Source organism: Coffea eugenioides, chromosome 3, assembly GCF_003713205.1.
Source record: "Coffea eugenioides isolate CCC68of chromosome 3, Ceug_1.0, whole genome shotgun sequence".
Classification (NCBI taxonomy): Eukaryota; Viridiplantae; Streptophyta; class Magnoliopsida; order Gentianales; family Rubiaceae; genus Coffea; species Coffea eugenioides.
Window position 1 is genome coordinate 2,645,766 of NC_040037.1, and position 21,886 is coordinate 2,667,651.

Genomic DNA, 21,886 nt, shown 5'->3' on the forward strand with positions numbered 1-21,886 from the left:
TGGGTCACTCGATGATTAACTCCACTTTACTAGAGAGGGCTTCCCCCACTAGTTGTTTGTATATCAACCGGCGCCCCTCATCCTTCATCACATAATCTACATGGTCTTGCCATCTAAAATGTTCATTAAAAGTTCTATATTTAGAATAAATACACATTTTTTCAAGTGCTGCAGCAGTTTGTAGCACATAAGAAGCAAATTCTATCTCGTATCTCGTTCCACGAAAACCATCAAATGCCACTCCTTTAAGGTGACTATGATGCCTGCAAGGCCACGTTCCTCCTCTCTGTTCAATGTAACGAGGGGATCTTGCCTGCAACCGTTAAAAGATCCATTTAATTTCTACCATTTGCAGATCAGATCAACAAAAGTATTGTAAACATAATAAATTTTAGGATACTACTAATACAACAAAAAAACTTTTGCAAATTTTGAGGAACACAAGAACTTACCATGAGATGAAGTAGGTCTAAAAGTGGGCAGGCATCAATAATATGAGCAACATTTTGCAAATCAGCTTGAACCTTGAACGTCATCAATAAGGCTAACATCGTAAGGTTGCTGAACGTATTCATCTTAGCAGGCATGTATAGTAGCTGAATCAATGGGAGAAAGAAAAGGCACAGCCATCAGCACAAAAAACAGAATAATGAAGCAGAAGAAAGATTATTCATATGGCATCTGTACAAACCTCATCGGTTTTAGTTTGGACAAGTAATTCTTTTAACCGAGGACAGGACTTTGCAACTTCACCAAACACACAAGGCACCGTACCATTACCATTAAAGCTCAGAGACAACTCTTCCAATTTGGGAACAAACTGGAGTGAGCATCTAATAATTTGATCAGTATAACAGGAAAATAAATAAAGGTTTCCGGCACAAATATCTATCTCCTCCAACCCTGGACAAAATTCAATATATAAAGATCTCAATCGGAGACATTGACCACATATATCTAACTTAGGAGGAACTTTACAGTGCGACACTACCAACCCCTGAAGGTTCAAACAAGAGGATAAAATGATAGGAAATTCTCCATTATCCAAGGGAACCTTTACCAAAGTCAGAAACCGAAGAGAGTTATTATGGCATCTGAAACTTGATTGCAGAACACAACTCATCAATTTCAAGCGGGTCAATGAAGCTGCTTCAAAAAGCAGCTGAAAAGGCAGAGGGAAACCACACTCATCAACACAGTTACAGGAGTGGAAACTGAGCATAAGTTCCCGTACACCTTTTAAGGCATCAGATTGGATCCATCTACTAAAATCAGCTGCAAATTTTTTCCCCAAACAACATGTCAAAGAGAGCCTAGTTATGTTTTGACTGGAATATAGCTGTAAAGAGTGATATACAGCTTTCAAAAACCTAAGCTTATGGCTATGTCTACCATTATGATGATGCCCATTCTCTCCAAACATCCTGTTGCAATCAAAGTCTAGACTAGACCTAAGTTTGCAAATGTTCTTCCACCTTCTTGACAAAATTCTAGTCCGAATAGCTTCAACCAAGTCCAAGTGTGAGAGGATCATTGATAGAATATCATCTGGCAGTTGACTGATTCTATCATCTTGCATGTCACCGTATGCAACCTAATTAGTAAAACACAAGCAAAACACAAAGGTATGTGTTAAAAAGAAAGCAAATTTACCATTTATATTGTGATAAAAAAGAAGCACAAAAATATTACATCAACAAACTTTTTCTGATGGTTTCTGGTTCCCCTAGAGAACAATACAGTTGATAACAACTTAACAAGTTATTATAACAAAAGCATTACATGATAAATCTTTTTCCCCAGACAAGAAAATACGAAATGAATATCATTACATATTAGTTGTAGTAAGTTTAAATGGACTGAAATTGCGCAATACAGTTACCAGGATAACCCAAGAAAGCCGAAAATACCTTTAAAACGTAGTCTCTTCTCTTCTTTACTACAAAACCTACTTTTCCCCATAGACCACATGATGTTATTGCTATTCCAATGGCAGCCCCAGTCCCTGCCAAGACCAGCAAAGGCCAAGCTTCACGTCCAGACCAGTACATTGCTATTCCTAAATCGCAGGACCTAAAAACAGTGATAGAAGTAAAACTGTCCACTCATCAATACATCGGCATAATTAACATCCAAACCACATAGTTGTATCAACTCTCAACCAAGAAAACAAAAGATCACAAGAAATTGGAATTTCTCCATTTTGACAAGCATATTTGTTAAGCTCCGATCAGCCAAAACAAATAAGGAGTAGCATAATGGATTGTCAAAAAATTTCTCCTAGAATCCCATGTTGAAATAAAGAAAGCCCAAACTGGTACTGAATCTGCCCTATCTTATATAACATTAAAGTTTCCCCCAGCAAGATCACATACATGATGCCCAAAGTTGATTACCAAAACAGAAAGAAAAGAAATATGAGCTGATCTTTTGGATCATTCATTACCCTAACTGATTAGCTCCTCAAACAAAATACCGAAAACCAAAATATATAGAAATAGCAAAATTCAATTTCCATATGTTGATTAGCAAAATTGTTAAAATGAACCGGCCACACATCCAAAAATTTAAGGTGGGTTGGGGGGAACTCCTTATATTCCTCGTTGCTAACAAAAATAGTAAGAAAGATGCAATTTTTACAATTTATTTTCCGCTAGCCTCAAGCCAACCAAAGACAGGAACAAGAGCTTCAATTATCAGCCATGCTGCCGATAATCCCCAGAACCAAAAAAGAACAATTCACTGCCTATACGTTGATTAGAAGTTAGAACAAGACGATCGCGTAAAAACAAGTTTGGTATGATTCATTGTCAGAGCCATCGAACTCTTATAAACGCACATGTTAATATCGACCAAAATCTCCTAATGTGACCACCTAAAAATTACTTTATATCATATCCTAAATGTTGACCGGCAACCCCCATCCCCTCTTCTTCTCTCCGAAAAAAAGAACCAAAAAAAAACGAAAAACCAAAAAAGGGAATGCAGAAGTTGGAAAAAAAGTTATTTTACGTGGTAAATAAATCCTTTCACTGTTTACAACACAAATACCATCACAAAGATGCAACTTTTACATCTTCCATTACGAACAAAAAAACAAATAAAATCACGAAAGATTTGTAGATTTTTGTGCCAGATGCAGCACGATGGACAAATCATATCTTGGAGAAAAGAAGAGAAAAAAAAAAAAGAACCATGAACATTAGAAAGAAAGCATACACATAAAACTCAGCAATCCTTTCAAATAAACTGAAATTTGTGAAGATCTATATTCCATTCTCCTTGTTTTCGTTATAACTTTGATGTTAATATACAATAAATAGGACAGAAGGAGACGGGAATAAACAGAGAGAACGAAGGTGAAGCGGCATAGAAGTCTTCCTAAATCCTAATCCCTCGTGCTTTAGATTAGTTTTCACATTATTAATCACCAACTATGAAATGGAGGAGTATAGGCCTGTAAATTTGGGTATTTTGGTTCGGGTTTTACTCAGCCCGAGACCTGGCCCAAAAAAATTTACGTGGTCGGGGCCTGGCACTTTAAAGTTCAAGCGGAAGCGGAGCCCTTCTATATCGGTCTAGGCTAGAGTGCTAGACTTTGATTGTAGCAGGATCTTTGGAGCTATCGTGTATGATGGGAGCTTCAAGCATAAGTTAAGGTTTTTGAAAGCTATATATCGATATCTTTACAGCTTTATTCGGATCAAAACATAACCTATATCTCTATAAAATGTCAAAGTAGGTGGATACGATCTATTGCCTTATTAGGTGCACAGAGACTACTGCTCCAATTCTACAATGAGTACGACAAACATTGGTCAGTTGACCATTTTCCTTTGCCTGTCCAGATGATTTTTGAAGCAGCTTCATTGACACACTTGGTGTTGGTGAATTGTGTTCTGCAACGAAGAAGTTTCAGAGGCCAGTTTAACTCTCTTCAGTTTCTGACTTTGATAAATTTTCGCCTGGATAATGAAGAATTCCCTAGCATTTTATCTTCTTGTCTGAACACAGATACGTACTCACCTTGATGCAGTGGTGTTTGGAGGATTTCACGGTACACGTACAGCAATTATTTTACAGCTTTTAAGTTTGATGATGCTTTTTGGTCTCTACATCAATTTACTGTGCTTTTAGCAAGTATGGTGAAAATATTCCAAAATAGCGAGTTTTTCTCTCTGTGTTTCATTCGTCTCTATTCACAATAGCGGGAGCAAATAATCACTATTTTGAATTTTAAACATTTGGACAGAAATTAGTCATTATATGTCCAAGTAAGAATCTGTGCAAGCATAATCAGCATAAAGATACTAAAAAAAAAAGGTAATTAATGGAATCTATGCTTAGATATTAGTGACTAAGCATAACTATCAAGTAAAATCTCCACAGAAGTTCATCCAATCAGTTAAGCAGATTTGAGAACCTAAAATAACAACTCCAGAGGAACATAATGAACCGTTTGTCCTGTTGCATGGCAAGTGACGATAAACCTTGCATTTTTGAACACCTACTGGAAGCCTGTGCTGTTTAATCCTTATCAGTATATGACAAATCCAAGAAATTCCAGGGATTATCGTTTTTCTTGAATAATACTTGTGGCTTATTTCACAACATTGCCAGCTAAATAGTGAGTGCAAATGACCAAAAAAGAGCTGTTCTACCTGCTAGATTGGAACTACCAGTGGACAACTCGTAGCCGGATGATCAATATATGCATGCATTGAAAGCTGGCTTTAAAGAAAAAGTACTTCAAGAACCCTAATTCTGATTCTCCAATTCACATACTCCTCTTCATCCAACAAAGTTCCAGTTGGAGGATTAAATGGATACATGGTGAGGTATTACAAACAATGGCGACAGACGCAAAAATAAAAATAAAAATTAAAAAAGAATACGAACTAATGTGGATCTTTTCTTTTTCTTGTAGAAGAGTCGAGAATACAAACAGTTCTACGAAGCATTTGCTGTTCTAAGGACATCCTCTATACATTTCTCAACACCACTGGGATTATCATTGCAGAGTTTGCCCACAACAGAAAGGCAAATGCACTCATTCAGGGTATACCCCATCTTCAGCATACTACCTAAAACAAATAAGGCATCACCCCACTTATCTGCTTCAGAAAGACAGTGAATCAGTCTCTCAAAAGTTTCCTGCCGTGGTCTGCGCCGACTCTCTAGCATATTGCTCAGCCACTCCATCCCCTCAGCAAGAAAGCCTTGCTCAACCAGTCCAACAATGATTGAATCATGACTACAGACAGCAGGTAACACACCCCTTTCTTGCATATCTTTCCAGAGTACTGTACCTTCCTCAACATGCCCCATCTCACAAAGTTTTTCAATTAGCACTGTATACGAGGCAGTTGATGGTTGCAAACCCCTATTTATAAGATCATGTAAAAGCTTTGTTCCCATAGCTATATTACCTTCCTGGCAGAAGCCCTGAATCAGAGAGTTGAATGTGATGACATCACAGGCAACATTTCTCTCAGCCATTTGTTGGAACAAGTCATGAGCTGCTTCTACTTTCCCATTCAAGCAAAGGCCCTTAATCATGGTGTTGTAACTCACAGTGGTCTCACCATAACCAATTTCGCACATTTCCTTGGAAAGCCTCTCAGCTTCTGCTAGATTACCAATCTTAAAATACCCATAAATGAGAGCATTGTATGTATACTCATTAGGAATCATACCCTTTTGTATCATTTCAAACCACAACCTCCGAGCATCTCCTAGCCATTTCATTTTGCAAAGGCCATGAATCATTGTGGTGTACATTACCCGATCTGGAGCATATCCTCTATCCTTGAGATCATTAAAAACTCGAAAACCCTCATGTTTCATATTTCTCTTGCATAGCCCATTGATAACTTCCTGATAAGTAAATATACCTGGGGGCTGATTCATCGCAATCATAATGTGCAGTACATCTGACATTCTTGAATAATTCCCACTCTTACTGAATACACGTATCAATTGATTAGAAACGACACTAGAAGGAAAATGACCACCGTTCACAACTTGGCGAAGAAGTTCATAACCCTTCCAAACATTATCATCCATGCAAAAAGCATCAATCAAGTATCCAGTAGTATCCACATCTGCGCTAACACCACTTTCGATCATATTCCCATAAACTTTCCAAACAATATCAGCCCTTCTTGCCTGAAGTGCACCCGACAACGCTGAATTCCATGTCTTCAATGTGGGGCAGTAGTTTACCCACTTCAAATAATCAAATACCTCAAGAGCATCCTCAATCAATCCATTTTCACAAAGGCACTCTGCATAACGCTCCAGGTCATTGGGCTCCGGCATAAATCTCATAAAACCAAGGAAATTTTGTGCAATTTTAGCAGCCTTGGCCTCCACAAGTCCATTAAAAATCACAGTACACAAGACAGAATCTGGCAAGAACCCATGTTGAGAACTAATCCAATAGTAAAATCGGAGAGACAGAAATACATTATTTTGGTGCTTCAAGACCTCATTGTAGAAGCTGGGATCAACAAAATTCACAGTTGGAAATTCTGAAAGAATGGTTTCCTCCCATCGGGGTCGGCTGCGGATAATCTTGGATACCGCTTTGGCTATCTCAGTAAAACCCTGCGGTTTAAAGTCATGAATTTTAACCACATTTGCATCTGAATTTTGCACGAATTCTCCATTCCCAGCACTGCTTTTACTGGTATTACTATTGTTTCGGTTTCGGATTTGACTATTAGGGTTTTGGAAATGGGTATTCGGGGTCCGGCGGATGCAGAGATTAGTGAAAAATGAAGGAGGCCTTCCCATTCAAATGCTACTAATTCTTCATATACACATTGAAGGGTGTCGTAAATAGCTAATAGTAAAATTTCAGCTCAATGAAATAGGTATCTGGAAAAACAATCATTGATAAAATAAAGAGTACACAAGATTGAAGAAAGCAATAGTAGCTTCAATTTCTCCCCCAAAAAAAAAAGAGGAACTTTGAAACTTACATCTCTGGAGTTGATAACTATTGAGCAGGTGGGGAAAATCGTAAAAACCCAGTTCTGAAATTTAAACGACGACTGAATAATAAGGCTATATGGAGAAGCAGTTAATCCGCTGGCTACGGGGGAGCTCTTCACAGCTGGCTACGGAGGAGTTGGAGACTTGAAATTGAAAGAGAAGATGCAGCCTGCAGGGGGCCAAAGGGCTGAGAGAAGTTATAATGCTAGATGGTGCCCTTAAAGTTTTGTCTATTTAGCAATTAGCACCTATGTTTTAAGTCTTTGGGCAATTGGTTCATGTTTAACTTTAATATGCCCCTAATTTCTCAATGAAATGATTAGAGAAAATTTTGACAAAAAAAAATGATTAGAGAAAAAATGAATTGATTTCTGTTTGTTCTATTTGTTAAAAAAAAGTTATTCTATTTACATCTCATACAAATAAACATATAATTTAGAAAAAGTTGCATTTTGGCACCAAATATTTGGAACAGCTGGTTTTAGCCTCTAAAATTTGAATGAAAGCAAATGCAGTACCAAATGTTTAAATCTCTTAGTATATTTAGCCCAATTAACCGATTTTAACAAATTGTTATCAGAATCTGTCCATGCGAGTAGCACGTCCGAACGACTAATGTTTGAAAAAAACTAGAAAAAAAATGAAAAAAATGTTCGTAGCCATGATCTGTAATTAAATAATGCTATTTTTTTAATCTTTTCAAAATTTAGCTGCTAGCATGTGCTAATCATGTGACCGAATTTCGATAACAATGTATCAAAACTAATCAATTGGACTAAATGTGCTAAAAAATTAGAAGCAATATATATTTTTCATATTTTTCTAATTTTTTATAATAATTAGCTACTAGCACATGCTATTCACGTGATTATAATCTGGTAATAATTTGCCAAAACTAGTTAATCGGACTAAATTTACTTACAGATAAAAATATTTGATGCTAAATTTGTTTTTGTCTAAACTTTAGGAACTAGAACCGTGATAACTCAAACATTTGATACTAAAATTGCAATTTTCTCTATAGAAAATGTTAATTATTTACATAAATTATTTCAATAGTTATAATATATGAATTAAAATTAATCCAACAGTGTAGGGGACCATTTTCTGAATTTGTACGTCTCAATAATATTACTTATTTACACTTTAAACTACTCAAATGATTATAACATTTTTTGCAAAGAGAACTATTTTCTCAATTTGTACCTCCCAATAATATTAGTTATTTATATTTTAAAATATTCAAATGATTATAATCTAAGGGTCAAAATTACTTATTTCATCGTCTAATAGTGAATTTAACTCAAGATATAAAACTGAAAAAAGAAAGAAAAATTTCCCTTAAATATGTAAAGAATGAAAAAAAAATTTGGATCCCAGTTTTGGATAAAGAATTTCCCTTAAATATATAATGAATTTCTGTTTTTGCTGTTATTAAATCGTCACTGTCACGAGTTCCCAGAAGGACCCGCACCGCACAAAATCCACCTCAGCACCTTTCTTGCAGCTAGCTACGCACACTACTCATTACTCAATAAAAAAAGAAAGAAAAACTAAATTGAGCTGACTAAAAGGAAATTAAATGATGTTCTACCGTTTCAATCAATTCTGATTTAAGGGCTGTCGAGATTTACTCATTTAATTTGGTTTTAGCTCGGGAGTTGAATGTAAATTTGGATTTGGAGAAGGCCCTCTTAAAGTTTGCGCCCAGTTTTGGATTTTCTTCATGTTTCCTCTTCGGCGTTTCAATGCATGCGGTTCCTGAGTGATAAGCACTGTAGTTTTAGCTCCAGAAGACCGATTTCATCATATTGCCATTTATCCAGATATGCTAAGGTAAAACCTTTATCACAGTCCCTTTTTTTTCATAAAAAAAATTCTTGAATTCTTTACCCATCTATTATGGGTATCCGGTTCTTTTCTGATTTCGAGTTAATTGGTTAATGATTTTTTTTTTCAAAGAAAAAAATACTTTCCTGGTGACAATTTCTTTATGGGCTTTTGGTGCGATGGGATTGGGCAATTGTAGTAGTTTGTTTGATTTGAGCTCTGTGGTGCTTTTCTAATTGTCAAGTTGAACTGGGATTTGGCTGCTGCATCTCACTAAGGAAAAACTGCTGCTTTTGTGAATTGGTTGTAGGAGCTTAGCTGAAATGATGAGTGTAAAATGTATATTTTATCGGCAATCGGTGTTTGCAATATTTTGTGATTATGTATAGGTGCAATTTGAGTGTTTTATGGTTCTCCGTTAATATCTGAAGAAGTGAATGCCCCAACATATCCATAGGAGCAGAGAAAAAAAAAAAGGTTCCTTAAGCTTTTGGAGCTTGCTACGTGAGTGATTTTGTGCCAAGAAAGTGGATAGGTTTAATTGGATGTGTGAGTTGGATTCTGGACCCTATTGGATTATTTACATGACTATACTTAATGAAAGTTTGCAGATCTCTTGATAGAGGTTATCTTGCTGAACTTTCCTCAAGAATCTCATTCTACAAACAAAGCCTGTCGTCTAACATAAGTTTCCATGTAATCTTTCTCAACCCTTCTGAAGTTTGGCACTCAATATTTGTGGTTTCCAGTAGAGTCAAGTTATAAAAATAAATGAGCTGTTGGCTGTGGCTGGTTTCTTTATTCACTCTTCGTCTTACTACAGAATAAGGCCTTTCTGTTTCTCTGTATCTTATCAAACTTCATGGAAATATCTACCTCAAATTTGTAGTGAAACACCCCCTATTATTGAAATTACTGGAATTGTAGTGCAAGAACAATGTAGTTTTTCTGATTATTGTAAAAGCTGACTAATAGAAATAAAAGTGGGATATTTTTTTCCAAGTTTCTTGTTGTATCACCACAGAGTGCTATTTACTTTTCTTGCATTTTCTACCAAATCTATATAATGGAATACACACATCTGTGAACGTGATGCTACAAAATACAAGTTTAAGTTTCAAAATTTTCCATATTTTGTTAGTTCACTAGATTTTATCCAAAGGGAACTGTCATACTCACTCTCAGTACGCCAAACTGAACTTAGAAAAGTTAACAAAATCCCATGATCTGGTGCTGATCAAGCAACTGCTGAAATGTTGATAAAATTTCTTTATGTTCAGATGTCTTCTGGTATACTCTCTCTCTCTCTCTCACACACACACACAGCATGTGTATGAGTGTTTGTGCTTGTGCATGTGCTACGCTTTGCAAACTCTTCCTTCATATCTGCTTTCAGTAAAAACTTTTTTCTTCCCATTTGTATTTGCCATCTGGTTTCTAATCTTTGTATTCATGTGTCGATGCATTCATGGTATCATTGTATCTGCATATTGATAAATCTCATCTTCTGCCATGTGATATTTATAGTGTTTGTGGTGGTTGGTTGTTTATTTGTCGCATTGTGGTGCTATAACGGACTGACAGCCATCTGTTAAGAGAAGTTTTGCCATTATATTCATCAGAGACTGCTTTCTTCTAAATTATTTGTGTCCTTTTAGTTATTCCACTGGGAACATTGTTTGGTTGCATCTCAGATACTGATATGAGCAGAGAAGAGTTAGGAAATGCTATAACTGTAAGAGCCAAACCAATAGCTCTAATGGTTGTGAAAGCAAATGGCCATAGGGATGATGAAGGAGAGTCAAAACTTGAACCTCACGTGGGGCTGGAGTTTGATTCAGCAGAAGATGCACAGGAATTTTATAATCTTTATGCCACACAAGTAGGTTTCAGAATCAGAATTGGCCAGCTTTATAGGTCTCGTGTTGATGGTTCTGTTATTTCTAGGAGATTTGTATGTTCAAAGGAGGGTTTTCAGACCAATTCAAGAACTGGTTGTCCTGCTTTCATAAGGGTGCAAAAGGCTGATTCTGGGAAATGGGTTCTTGCTAATATCAACAAGGAACATAACCATGAACTTGAACTTCCTGGTGAGATCTGCCCTTCGCGTATACAGAGGAAATCTCTTCCAAACCCCAGAACAACAGCTGTCATTTCTACTAGGACAGGAATTAGATCACATGAGGAAGAAGGTCCATCCGGTGTTGTTGATGCCAAACGACTCAAACATGATGAATTTAGAGGAGAACCAGCAGGTGAACCATACAAAGGTCTTGAGTTCACTTCTGCTAATGAAGCATATCAGTTTTACTGCACGTTTGCAGCTAGTACAGGGTTCAGAGTTCGGATTGGTCAGTTATTCCGTTCTAAGCATGATGGGTCTATTACATCCCGAAGATTTGTCTGCTCAAAGGAAGGGCATCAGCACCCTTCTAGAGTAGGTTGTGGAGCATTTATGAGGATACAAAGACAAGAAACAGGAAGGTGGGTTGTTGACCGTCTTCAGAAGGAACACAATCATGAATTTGACACTGCAACTGATGCCAGTCAGAGAACAACTTCTGTGACAAAGGGATTTAGAGAAGAAGTAATCAGTGGGTTGGAAAATTTGGATCTAGTTGAAACAAATGGTGGTCTTAGTCTAGTTAAAAGAGGCCGAGAAAGTAATATTGGAAGTGATTGGTACAATGTACTTCTTGAATATTTTCAGTCTCGGCAAGCGGAAGACACAGGATTTTTCTATGCAGTGGAGATGGATAATGGCAAAGCTATGAGCATCTTCTGGGCTGATGCACGGTCTAGATTTTCCTGCACTCAGTTTGGGGATGCCATCGTATTTGATACGGGATACAGGAGGGGTAGTTATTCAGTGCCATTTGCATCATTTGTTGGCGTTAATCACCACCGGCAGCCAGTACTTCTTGGCTGTGCTCTAATTGCTGATGAATCTGAGGAATCATTTACTTGGGTGTTTCAAGCATGGCTTAGGGCTATGTCTGGCCGGTGTCCTGTGTCAATAATAGCTGATCAGGACAAAGCAATTACATATTCCATTGCGAATATTTTTCCTGGGACACATCATCGGTTTTCTTCATGGCAAATGCTGGCCAAGGAACAAGAAAACCTGGGAGCACTGCTGTCCTTGAACTCTGAGTTCAAATATGAATTTGAGGCTTGTATTTCACAGAGTCAGACAGCTAGCGAATTTGATTCTGCATGGAATGTTCTAATTAATAACTATAATTTGAAAGAGAACACGTGGTTGAAGGAAATGTACAGGATGCGTAAAAGTTGGGTTCCTTTGTACATAAAGGGCACGTTCTTTGCAGGTATCCCAGTGGATGGAAGCATAAAGTCTTACTTTGGTACAGTATTGACAGCACATACTCCCCTTAATGAATTTGTTATACGTTATGAGAAAGCAGTTGAACAGCGACGTGAAGATGAAAGAAAAGAAGATTTTAACTCCTTTAATTTGCAGGCAGTTTTGCACACAAAAGATCCCATAGAAGAACAGTGTCGAAGGCTTTACACAATAATAATGTTCAAAGTCTTTCAGAAGGAGCTCTTAGAATGCTATAGCTATGCTGGAATAAAGATTAATGTTGAAGGTGCTATTAGCAGGTATATAGTGCAGAAGTGTGGCAATGGGGATGAAAGGAATACTGTTGCATTTAATGCTTCAAATCTTAGCATCAGTTGCAGTTGTAAACTCTTCGAATTTGAAGGCATGCTTTGTAGACATGCGTTGAAGGTGTTCCAAATTATGAACATAAGGGAACTTCCATCTCGTTATGTCTTACATAGGTGGACCAAGAACGCAAAATATGGAATACTGCGTGATATTGATTCAGGTGGTGGCTCACAGGATCTCAAGGCATTGATGCTGTGGAGTTTGAGGGAAGAAGCCCGCAATTATATTGATGCTGGAGCAGCATCATTAGAAAGATATAAGTTGGCCTTTGAGATCATGCAGGAGGGTAGGAGAAATCTCTGTTGGCAAAATTAGGATGTATCTCAGGCATAAGTCATTTTTCTTCTCTCTTCTACGGTTTACCTCCAAGATCAGATGACTCTAGTTCTGAATTCTGACGCTTAAAATCAAATGTGCGGCAGGTTTTGCTGGGCTTCAACTCATATAATTATAAAATTTTCCTCAGTATTTCCCTCATTTTTTCGAAGAATTGGAAGTGAAATGTTGTCTTGAATTTTGAAGTCAGCTGATTCATAACTGATGGTTGAGCACCATCTCAAAAGAAAAGGAGTTTCCCTGTAACATCCTCTGTTTCAGTTGCGTTTCGTTTCCTGATCACGGGCTCAAGGCATTGTAAGTGTCGATGTCTTTTCATTGATATCTTGTGCATATGTTTCTCGAATTATGTTTATTGATGGAGTTGAAACACAAGTTCTTGGACAAGGGGAACATGTAGTGCCTTTTTTTTTTTGGTAAGTAAAAGGGGAATCTAAAACCTCTCATTTATAATCCCTTCCTCGTCCCGAACCCACCCCATACTTGCCTTTGGAAAAGTACCTGCTCCTTGATAATTATTTGACTCAAGAAATTTCACACTTATTCTCATTATCTTAAAATCTAACATCATTCATCATTCGTTAAAACCGAAGTTAGTTGTCAATTCATGGTACATGCAACAAAACCAATTCCCATCTCAAGTAAGAATTTAGTTCTACGCAAAGACGCTACCACTTTTATTCTGATGGTCATGAATTCATGTTCATCATAAAGAAAGAAAATTCAATTATCAAGAAACTATGTCCTTGGTTCTATAGCAACGAAAAAATCACGATACCTAGCAACAGAAAGAAGCACAAATCTGCATGGTTTCAAGGTAAAGGCAGCGACAATTGCTCTATAAAATGAACTTATTATAGTTTTCCTATTCATGTAAGGTCTGGTGTCGCAGCAAGTACATCGAGTGTAATTCCGTCTTCAATTACGCCCCAACCAATGAGTCGCCAATGCCCTTGTATGCGGCGACTTAAGACCACCTTCTCTCCTAGACTCGTGCATGCTGGTGCTTTGAGGCGTAATTTTGCATGCTTATCCTTCACTTTAAGAACTTCAGCCCCGGTTGCCATGGATGAAACGTTCAGCAGCAGAATTTCTCCCTTTATAAGACCACCAACTTTTCCCTGTGCTGTGCCATTCATTGTCACTCCTAAAAGTTTGCTCAAAAGATGTGTGTTTGCAATCTGAAGATGGATAATGTGTAACACAAGTGAGAGGTCCTACATCAGTGAATTGTATGAAAATTCTGAATCATTCTGATTAAGCTTGTTTCCTTTGAATCTGCTTACCTTGATTTCAGTATAAACTTCAGGTAGTGTCCCGACCTGACCAAGAACTTGACCAACCAACCGATCACTGCGTGACAGTGCAGGATCCATTGTTGTGCCAACCCCAATAAGGCCACCAGGGACAGCAATTTGAAGTTTATTCTGTTCAGAGTGAAGTGAAGCTACTCTGGTATAAATGGGACTACATCTCAAGTTGCCGCTGGCATCTTTCCCCAGAATCCCTGGACGGAGCTCAATAATTTGGTTTACCTTCAGAACACCCTGTACACAAGAAGATTTATAACATACTTGTAACAAATTACTGTGAAACTTAAGTCAGTTATTCATTCATTTATTTTTTCCTCTCTTCCTTCGTTCTCTTTTCATTTACATTTTCAAGAAGAGATGTTGACATGGATACCTTGGTGATGCTTCCACCTACAACCCCTCCTTTCAGCTCAAGAACTTCGCAACCAGGCTTATTAACATCAAACGAGCGAATCACAATCATCTGTGGCGGTGAAACAAAATCTCGAACTGGAACAGATATCTTTTTCATAATATATTCACACACCACATCCATGTTGTAATTCAACTGGGCAGAAATTGGTATTATTGGTGCATTAGATGCGACAGTTCCCTGGTTGCATTAAAGGGTAAGAAGTTTGATTACTACTATGAATCAAGAATTGGGGGCCGAGGGAAATTCAATTTTGTCTGAAATATTCACCTTTACATATTTCTGAATCGCTTGATATTGATTCCTGGCCACCTCCCCCTGAACAAGATCCACCTTATTTTGAAGAAGGATGAGATTTTGAATTTTCAGAAGATCTACTGCAGACCAATGCTCAAGTGTTTGAGGCTGGGGGAAACTCTCATTAGCAGCTATTAGGAGGAGTGATCCATCCATTACTGTTGCCCCACTGAGCATCCTAGTCATAAATATTTCATGTCCCTGTACATCGAAATTAAGATCAACAGATTAATCTGAAAAGTATGCTGCAAAGACAAAACATAGATTCAGGTCTTTGAAGTACTTACATATCCACATGTACACAATTCAGTAGCCTACGATAAGGAGTTATATTCACTTATCCATAGAATGCAGGTAGATTACTTGACTATCCAGTTCTTTAAACAAGTTACTTTACAGCTTAAAAAGGGATTTATGTAGTTGAAAACTTAACACAAAATTTAGTAAAAACTTAAGATAGGTGACATGCAGAAAAATTTGAGCATCCATAACTGTGACTGCCGGGGGGAAAGGTACTATGTGCTTTACTTATTCAATCTCTGTTTCCAAAATGAAGAACATACCGGGCAGTCAACAAAAGAGACATGTCTCAGCAGTTTCATCTTGGATTTATCAAAACCGGGCACATCACAGGGAGGATTGTCAACCATGTCACTTCCATACGCCCTGCATTATGTGTTTTTTAGGTAATTAGTACAAATTTAAGAAAAGATGAAGGAAACCAAACTTGAGCAGTTCAATAAACTTACTTGTAACACAGAGGCCGAGGACAGCGCTCATCTTCACATTTATATATTTTTGCATTTGCATATCCAAGTCTAACAGTAATGTTCCGCTCCAGTTCACACTTGAAACGGGTAGTCTGTAATTAGTAGAAGAGCCAAAACATGTTATTAACGAAAAAGATAGGTAAATTATGATCAAAATGTGCTGAGAAATAAAAAACCAAGCATTGTAAGTTGTAGAAAAAGTGCATGACGATTACCCTGATGCCAGAGATTGCTCTTACAACGGTCGTTTTGCCATGCGCCACATGACCAATAAGGCCTTCAAAATTTCAACACAGTCAGTTGGGATTTGGGAAGCAACAATGTATTAAAATCAAACAACTGTAAGTCTAATGAGGATTACCAATATTTATTGTTGGTTGATAAGAAATTATCTCGGGAGAGAGAGGATGCAGTTTGCTGACATCCAACTCTCCCGGATCCTGTTCCATCAGCTGTTTCGGACCCATCAACTTTGGCTCTGTAAACTTTTTCCCTGATATTTTGTTCAACTGTGGTAAACCTTATAAAACACCTTCAACAACATAACAATTAGATTGTCATGAACCAAGTCCAGCACTAGCTATGAGTTGGTAAGATAATATAAGCACATTATGTTGCAGGCTATATATATATATTGCAACACTGACATCAATCAACACCTCGTCCTATTAGCACTAAACAATATCATTGTTCAGATTTGCATGGTTTGTGACTATTGCTTTTCTCAATTTAATTTCTTTAACAATAGGATTGGAATCTAATCTCCTTTGTTCTTTCTGACGAATAAAAAGCCTAAGATTTTTTTTGGTTGAAGTAAAAAGCCTAAGATTCTCCAAAGTAAAACAGCAATTAGATATGTTTATATTGTCTGAACTCTAGATTGATAGTTCAAGCAATAGACATCAACAATTGATTGGACGAATTGATATGCAATCTGCAAATTTGCACGTACATAACATAACTGAACCATGGATTTAGGAAGAAAAACGAAAACCAAAAAAAGAATTTTAATTTCCCTTTTTGATGAGAAGCGAATTAACAGATACATATTCAGTTCCAAAAAAAAAAAGAAGAAAACTGAAGAGGGAAAAGACGATCAGAGTCTGTTAAAACTAAAAAACTCACCTAAAAATCGAATCGACTCCGGTCAAGATTACTTTTTGATGATGTGGGACTTCAAAGAAAGTTGCCATGGTGCTGCTGTCTGCGGAGGAAGTAAAGGAAGAGAAATTCTTTCAACAACTCAATTGGTACTCATCTTTTCTTTTTGCTTTCTCGGGTTTGTGTGGAGAAGACAAACAAGCTTGAATCTTGAAGGGTGATTAATGGGCATAGAAAAAGCGGCTGGGCAGGTTGATTGGGCTGCAAGTTACTGCGTACCTTCCAAAGTAGTCGTACCGTGGAAAGGGAGTTTCGTGTTAGACTGGGAGCGGCACTTTTGATAATTAATTCCAGTTTCGTATGGAAATAGAATACCATTCTATAGCAATATGTGTTTCCATTTTATTTTGACTTTTTCTCTACAATGCTAAGGCCCGTTTGGATTGCATTTTTCATGATTTTTCATGAAAAAATTACTGTAACAATTTGATGTATGTGAGGAAAAAAGATAATAAAGAAATGTGATTACGGAAAACGACGTAATTTTCTAATAGAAAATGACAATCCAAACAGGGTCTAAGAGTCCGTTTGTTTGAATTGTTATTTTCTACGAAAACAGTGCTAATTCTTATGTGGTTGAGATGGGTATTAAATTCTTCTTTGTTTTTAAATTGTTTTCCCTTTCATTAAGCCAAAAAAAGGAATTACAAAGAAGAAGAAGAAGTAACTACTACTGATTAAGGCATGATAGGAAGATGATTATTCCGAATTTAAAACAAATTTTTTTTTTAAAAAAAAGAGGTGCCATGAAATAATCCGATGTGTTTTGAAGTAATTTGGGCCTAAATTGTGGCCCAAACATTGAAGCCAGATTGTACATAGGTTCTGATTAAGTGGGCCAAAATTCTTGGCCCAAAAATATTCCACGATTCTGATGCTTTAAATCTTCTCAATCTTTCTAATCAGGTAAGATGGAATGAGCTAATTGTATGCATGACACAGCCAGTTATTCTGCTACCAGTGATTCTTAAAAAAAATGCCAGTAACAGTTACTTACAAAAAACCACAAACTCAGTTCCTAATGTTGCACCACCATTTCAGCAATTTCCATGTTACAATCTTAAAATTAATAAAAGAAAATACTAGAAAAATTGCTCCATACCCCTGTCACAACATTTCTAAGCTTTACAAGGCTGCTGGAAATGACCTAAACAGAAAAATACCAGGTTTTCCCCTTCATATAGGAAAAGAGAAACCCCTTCAGAAAAATTCTGCTGGCTTATCATCGGTAGCTTCCTCGCTAACACCATTGAGTACTTCCAAATCATCAAAACCTGTGGTAGGTTTGTCACAACGTTAACAATGCACAAAAGAAGAACATCTTTCACCAGAAATTTTTGTAAAGGATATTCATCATTACCTACACCTAAGGCTTCAAAATCATCAGCACGCGATCCCAAGAGCATTATGTTGCCCATAGGTGGGGAAATGGTGCTCCAATCGGATATGTTTTGGTCGTCTGAATAAGCCTCCTCCTTCATAAGCCAATCCTCAGCCACTCTAGAGTTAGCATGCAAAAGGGGGTCCACTGGCTCCTGCTCTTTAATCTTCTGAGCCCTATAAGAATACATTTAGAGAGCAAGATTTATCTGGTCTCCATCCACATCTAAACTACAAAAATTTTTGACATTGATACTTAAAATTTGATTACCTTTCCTTCAGCCACCAATTGTACTGAACCAAGACAAGATCATTGAGCCTCTGATGCTCCAAGCAATTTTTCGTTTCGTGCATCTGTTCAAGAGGTATGTGACTTGGCTTAGAGCCTATCAAGCTGCAAGTTTGACCAAGGATCCTGATAGCAAAGCGAGCTAAATTTGGGCATGCCCCGCCATATGTTGACCACCACTCAGCTATGGAGAGAGAGAGAGAGAGAGAGCAAACAGAATGAGGCTTCTTTCACAAATCCAATAGCAGGGTACTGAACAAGATAACTAATAATATTCTGAAGTATAGAAAATGGATATTATGCTGCTATTCTTGAGCTCATTTTCTGTGTATAGGATAGGTGCCATCTTCTCAAAATCTCTTAATTATCCATCTTTATGGAAAACTGTTTCAGCATCTTACTTGTCAAAGCAAGAGTGTTGCATCGAAATTTTGAGATTATGGCACAAGGCGAAATGATAGAACCCACACCAAAAAAACATGGAAAAACATATAACAGAAAACGAAACCAATGTATTCTTTAGTAAAATCTAACCTGGAAGTAATGTATCTCTAGCTCTTATTGCCATCTTCCTGCCAAAATCTCCATCACCATTTTGATACGAGATTGTCTCTTTCACAATTTTGTCCTGAGTATTAGGGTCAGGCACCAATTTCTCCACACAATCATATACATGGGATCTGATATGATGCATATCTCCTCCAGTACTATAGAAGAACTTTGGATTAAGATAGAAACCAGCAGCAAAAAGTGGGTGATGCTGAAGTTTTTCCCACCTTCGGTGTATAATGTTCCAGTAGTCATGGTAATCCTTCTGGTTAACAAGTTCTTTCTTGATTGTTTCTTTGGCTCTATAAATTCCTGCATAAACGTAACCCATTCCGGGCCTCTTCTCACTACTAACTATCCTCAAAAGTCGCAAGAATGGATCAGCTAAACGGGAAATCAAGGCACAAGTAGACCAAAATGATTCGCTACTGAAACAATCTAGGACAGCCAATCCCTCAGGTTCCCTTGAGTAAGGGCTCTCTGCCCATTCCTCTGAACTAACCATGTTTTGCAAATTCTGCTTGAGACTCACTAATCGGTTCAATGTCATGAAATCTGTTGCTGATTTCGAAACTCCTATGTCAACTAAGTCAACACCAAAAGTGTGCCGTCTCATCATATTCAAAATAACATTGTGATTGTAGATAAATCTTGTTATTGATTTGGCTTGTTCAAGGATTGCACTGATCAAGTCAAGCTTTGTAAAATCCTTAAGCATCAAACTTAGGCAATGACCAGCACAAGGAGTCCAGAAAATGGAAGGGTAAGCATCAATCAATCTCTTCCCACAAACAAAATATGGCTCTTCACCACGAGTAACAACTTGCAATACATTTCTCACACCGACTTCTTCTATCACCTTAGCAAGCAATTCGTAGAGAGCATCTACAGGATTTCTAATTTCAGAAATATCCAGAGACTTCAAAAACAAATTTCCTTCTGGACAAGCAACTAAAACTTTTACCAACGTTCTGCCATTCTGTGTGACCCAATCATCAACCAAAATGGAACAACCACTCCTAGCCCAACAACCTGTGAATCTGCCAAAGTCACTTTTAACCTCTTTGACCGAATTTTTCAAAATCCAGCTACGAAGATCATTGCAAGAAGGGGTTACAACCTGTGATCCTTGCGAAGCTATGGCCTCAATCATCCTTCTAAAATAAACCGAATTTGTAGCATCAAAAGATATCCCTGCATACAACAGAAAGCGGCCAATTGCCATTTGAACCTGATTATCCACCACTTTCGAGCCAACAGCTTTATTACCATCTGCAGTCAATGTATGAGACTTATGAGGATTTATCAGAACAGATGCCTTTCCCATTTGGCCTTTCTCTATCCTACCACCTGATCCGTTGCCCTCATGTTCTTGGTTCAGAAACACATCAGAATTCTCTTCAAGTGCATCAGTTTCAGGAAGCAAATCAATTTCATTATTTAAATCACGCCCATTAGCAAGGGTTTGGACAGCACCATTACCAGCATTATGATTGGGCATCTCAATGAAATGCTTTTGTTTCTTCTTTTTCTTCCCCACTGACCCACTTACATTTAAGCTCTCTTGCATAAGAAGGCGAACATCAGATTGTACTTCTGAGCAAACAGATCCATTGCCCGTACGACCAGCAAGATGTTCCTTAAGTCTATAAATCCCACCGCCATTAAATATTTTTCCACAATATACACACTTGAGCAGAACCTTCCCCCCGTTATTAAACATTTGACAATGCTTCCAAGCTGGATCCCGCTTTAGAGAACCAATGGCTACAGGTTCCATATTAGCTGAATTCTCTTGCAGGTTTCTTCTCCTCCGTCTAGTCATTCCCCCTTCACTCTGTTCACCATTAAATTCATTACTTGCTCCTTCAATATTCAGACGCTTATCGGAGTTTGTTTCAAGGGTCTCTGTTAGCCGAAGCAAGTCATCAACTGTATTCAAATCATAATTATTTCGAAAACCCTCATCCTCGATGGTAATGTCATTTTGAATCAACAACTCATCCTCGGCATCAACAAACCTTTGTTTCTTCTTCCTTTTCCCCACAACCCCACTCAAATTCTCTTGCATTGCACGGCGAACATCAGGGTCAACTCTCATACAAGGAGAGCCCCCATCCCCCTTAGCACCTGCAAGATGCTCCTTAACTCTGTGAATCCCACCACCCTTAAAGATTTTCCCACAGAACACACACTTGAGCTCAACCTTCTCACCATTCTTATACATTTCACAGTAATTCCATGCAGGATCACGTTTTTGCTTTGTCCTACGTTCTGAACTGTTATTCACCTCCATTCCTGATTATTCAAGTATGCTTCCTCAAGATTGCACTATCTAGGCAGTGACAAAATCCATCACAGAAATCATAAAAATCAAAACTTTCCTACTTTCAATAATCAACTTCATACATAATCAACAATCCCAGTAAGCATGATTGAATTTTCAGATATGTCCCTCAAAGTTTAGCTATCTGGCCTGTGACAAAAACAATGAAAAAAGGTACCCAAACAAAAAAGGATCAATACCTTTTTAGCCTCAATAAACAATTATAAAAAATCACCAATAATCACAGTAACCATGCAGGGGGAAAAAAGTCAATGCCTTTATACAATTGGGGTTGTTTTCCTACTCAAAATTCAGTAATCAGTCAATTTTTACTGTGGTGCATAACATGCAGATTAAAAATGACATGAACATCAAAAGCTGAAAATTCGAAAAGGGTCTGAATAACTTACATGGAATTGATCTGAAACCGTTTCGGTTGATTTCTCCTTTGCAAGAAGGGGTTTGGAGGAATTGGTAGAAAGTTTCTCAAACCATAAAGAAACGATGATTTTGAAGAATTGACCTGGTCT

At 37.5% G+C, this 21,886-nt stretch overlaps 5 protein-coding genes across 9 annotated transcripts; 1 reads left to right on the forward strand and 4 right to left on the reverse strand.

Moving 5' to 3' along the window:
• Positions 1-4: 4 nt before the first annotated feature.
• On the reverse strand, positions 5-3,376 carry LOC113764969 (F-box/FBD/LRR-repeat protein At5g56420-like). Its single transcript, XM_027309017.1, has 5 exons — positions 3,220-3,376; positions 1,911-2,005; positions 692-1,594; positions 453-596; positions 5-313 (listed from the first exon to the last, which is right to left on the reverse strand). Exons 1-5 carry the CDS (start codon positions 3,275-3,277, stop codon positions 5-7), a joined length of 1,509 nt encoding a protein of 502 aa, XP_027164818.1. The 5' UTR covers positions 3,278-3,376.
• A 1,372-nt stretch (positions 3,377-4,748) lies between these two features.
• On the reverse strand, positions 4,749-7,149 carry LOC113764624 (pentatricopeptide repeat-containing protein At5g18950). Its single transcript, XM_027308581.1, has one exon. It carries the CDS (start codon positions 6,796-6,798, stop codon positions 4,951-4,953), a length of 1,848 nt encoding a protein of 615 aa, XP_027164382.1. The 5' UTR covers positions 6,799-7,149; the 3' UTR covers positions 4,749-4,950.
• A 1,403-nt stretch (positions 7,150-8,552) lies between these two features.
• Positions 8,553-13,181, forward strand: LOC113765407 (protein FAR1-RELATED SEQUENCE 7-like). 4 transcript variants are annotated; one of them, XM_027309574.1, is made up of 3 exons: positions 8,553-8,835; positions 9,441-9,525; positions 10,488-13,181. In XM_027309574.1, the coding sequence occupies exon 3, from the start codon at positions 10,532-10,534 to the stop codon at positions 12,836-12,838; it is 2,307 nt and encodes a 768-aa protein (XP_027165375.1). In that variant the 5' UTR covers positions 8,553-8,835; positions 9,441-9,525; positions 10,488-10,531; the 3' UTR covers positions 12,839-13,181. The 4 variants fall into 4 exon arrangements, with proteins under 4 accessions (XP_027165375.1, XP_027165373.1, XP_027165374.1 ...); XM_027309572.1 differs by lacking the exon at positions 9,441-9,525 and having other exon boundaries at positions 10,357-13,181; XM_027309573.1 differs by lacking the exon at positions 9,441-9,525.
• A 107-nt stretch (positions 13,182-13,288) lies between these two features.
• Positions 13,289-16,930, reverse strand: LOC113765409 (eukaryotic translation initiation factor 2 subunit gamma-like). The gene is made up of 9 exons (XM_027309575.1): positions 16,777-16,930; positions 16,013-16,183; positions 15,867-15,928; positions 15,631-15,743; positions 15,445-15,547; positions 14,855-15,082; positions 14,546-14,764; positions 14,146-14,406; positions 13,289-14,040 (listed from the first exon to the last, which is right to left on the reverse strand). Exons 2-9 carry the CDS (start codon positions 16,116-16,118, stop codon positions 13,729-13,731), a joined length of 1,404 nt encoding a protein of 467 aa, XP_027165376.1. The 5' UTR covers positions 16,119-16,183; positions 16,777-16,930; the 3' UTR covers positions 13,289-13,728.
• Positions 16,931-17,759: 829 nt separating this feature from the next.
• Positions 17,760-21,858, reverse strand: LOC113767006. Of its 2 annotated transcripts, none has more exons than XM_027311176.1 (5): positions 21,767-21,858; positions 19,016-21,506; positions 18,464-18,665; positions 18,173-18,369; positions 17,760-18,086 (listed from the first exon to the last, which is right to left on the reverse strand). In XM_027311176.1, exons 2-5 carry the CDS (start codon positions 21,324-21,326, stop codon positions 18,013-18,015), a joined length of 2,784 nt encoding a protein of 927 aa, XP_027166977.1. In that variant the 5' UTR covers positions 21,327-21,506; positions 21,767-21,858; the 3' UTR covers positions 17,760-18,012. The 2 variants fall into 2 exon arrangements, with proteins under 2 accessions (XP_027166977.1, XP_027166978.1); XM_027311177.1 differs by having other exon boundaries at positions 19,016-21,501; positions 21,767-21,819.
• Positions 21,859-21,886: the final 28 nt, after the last annotated feature.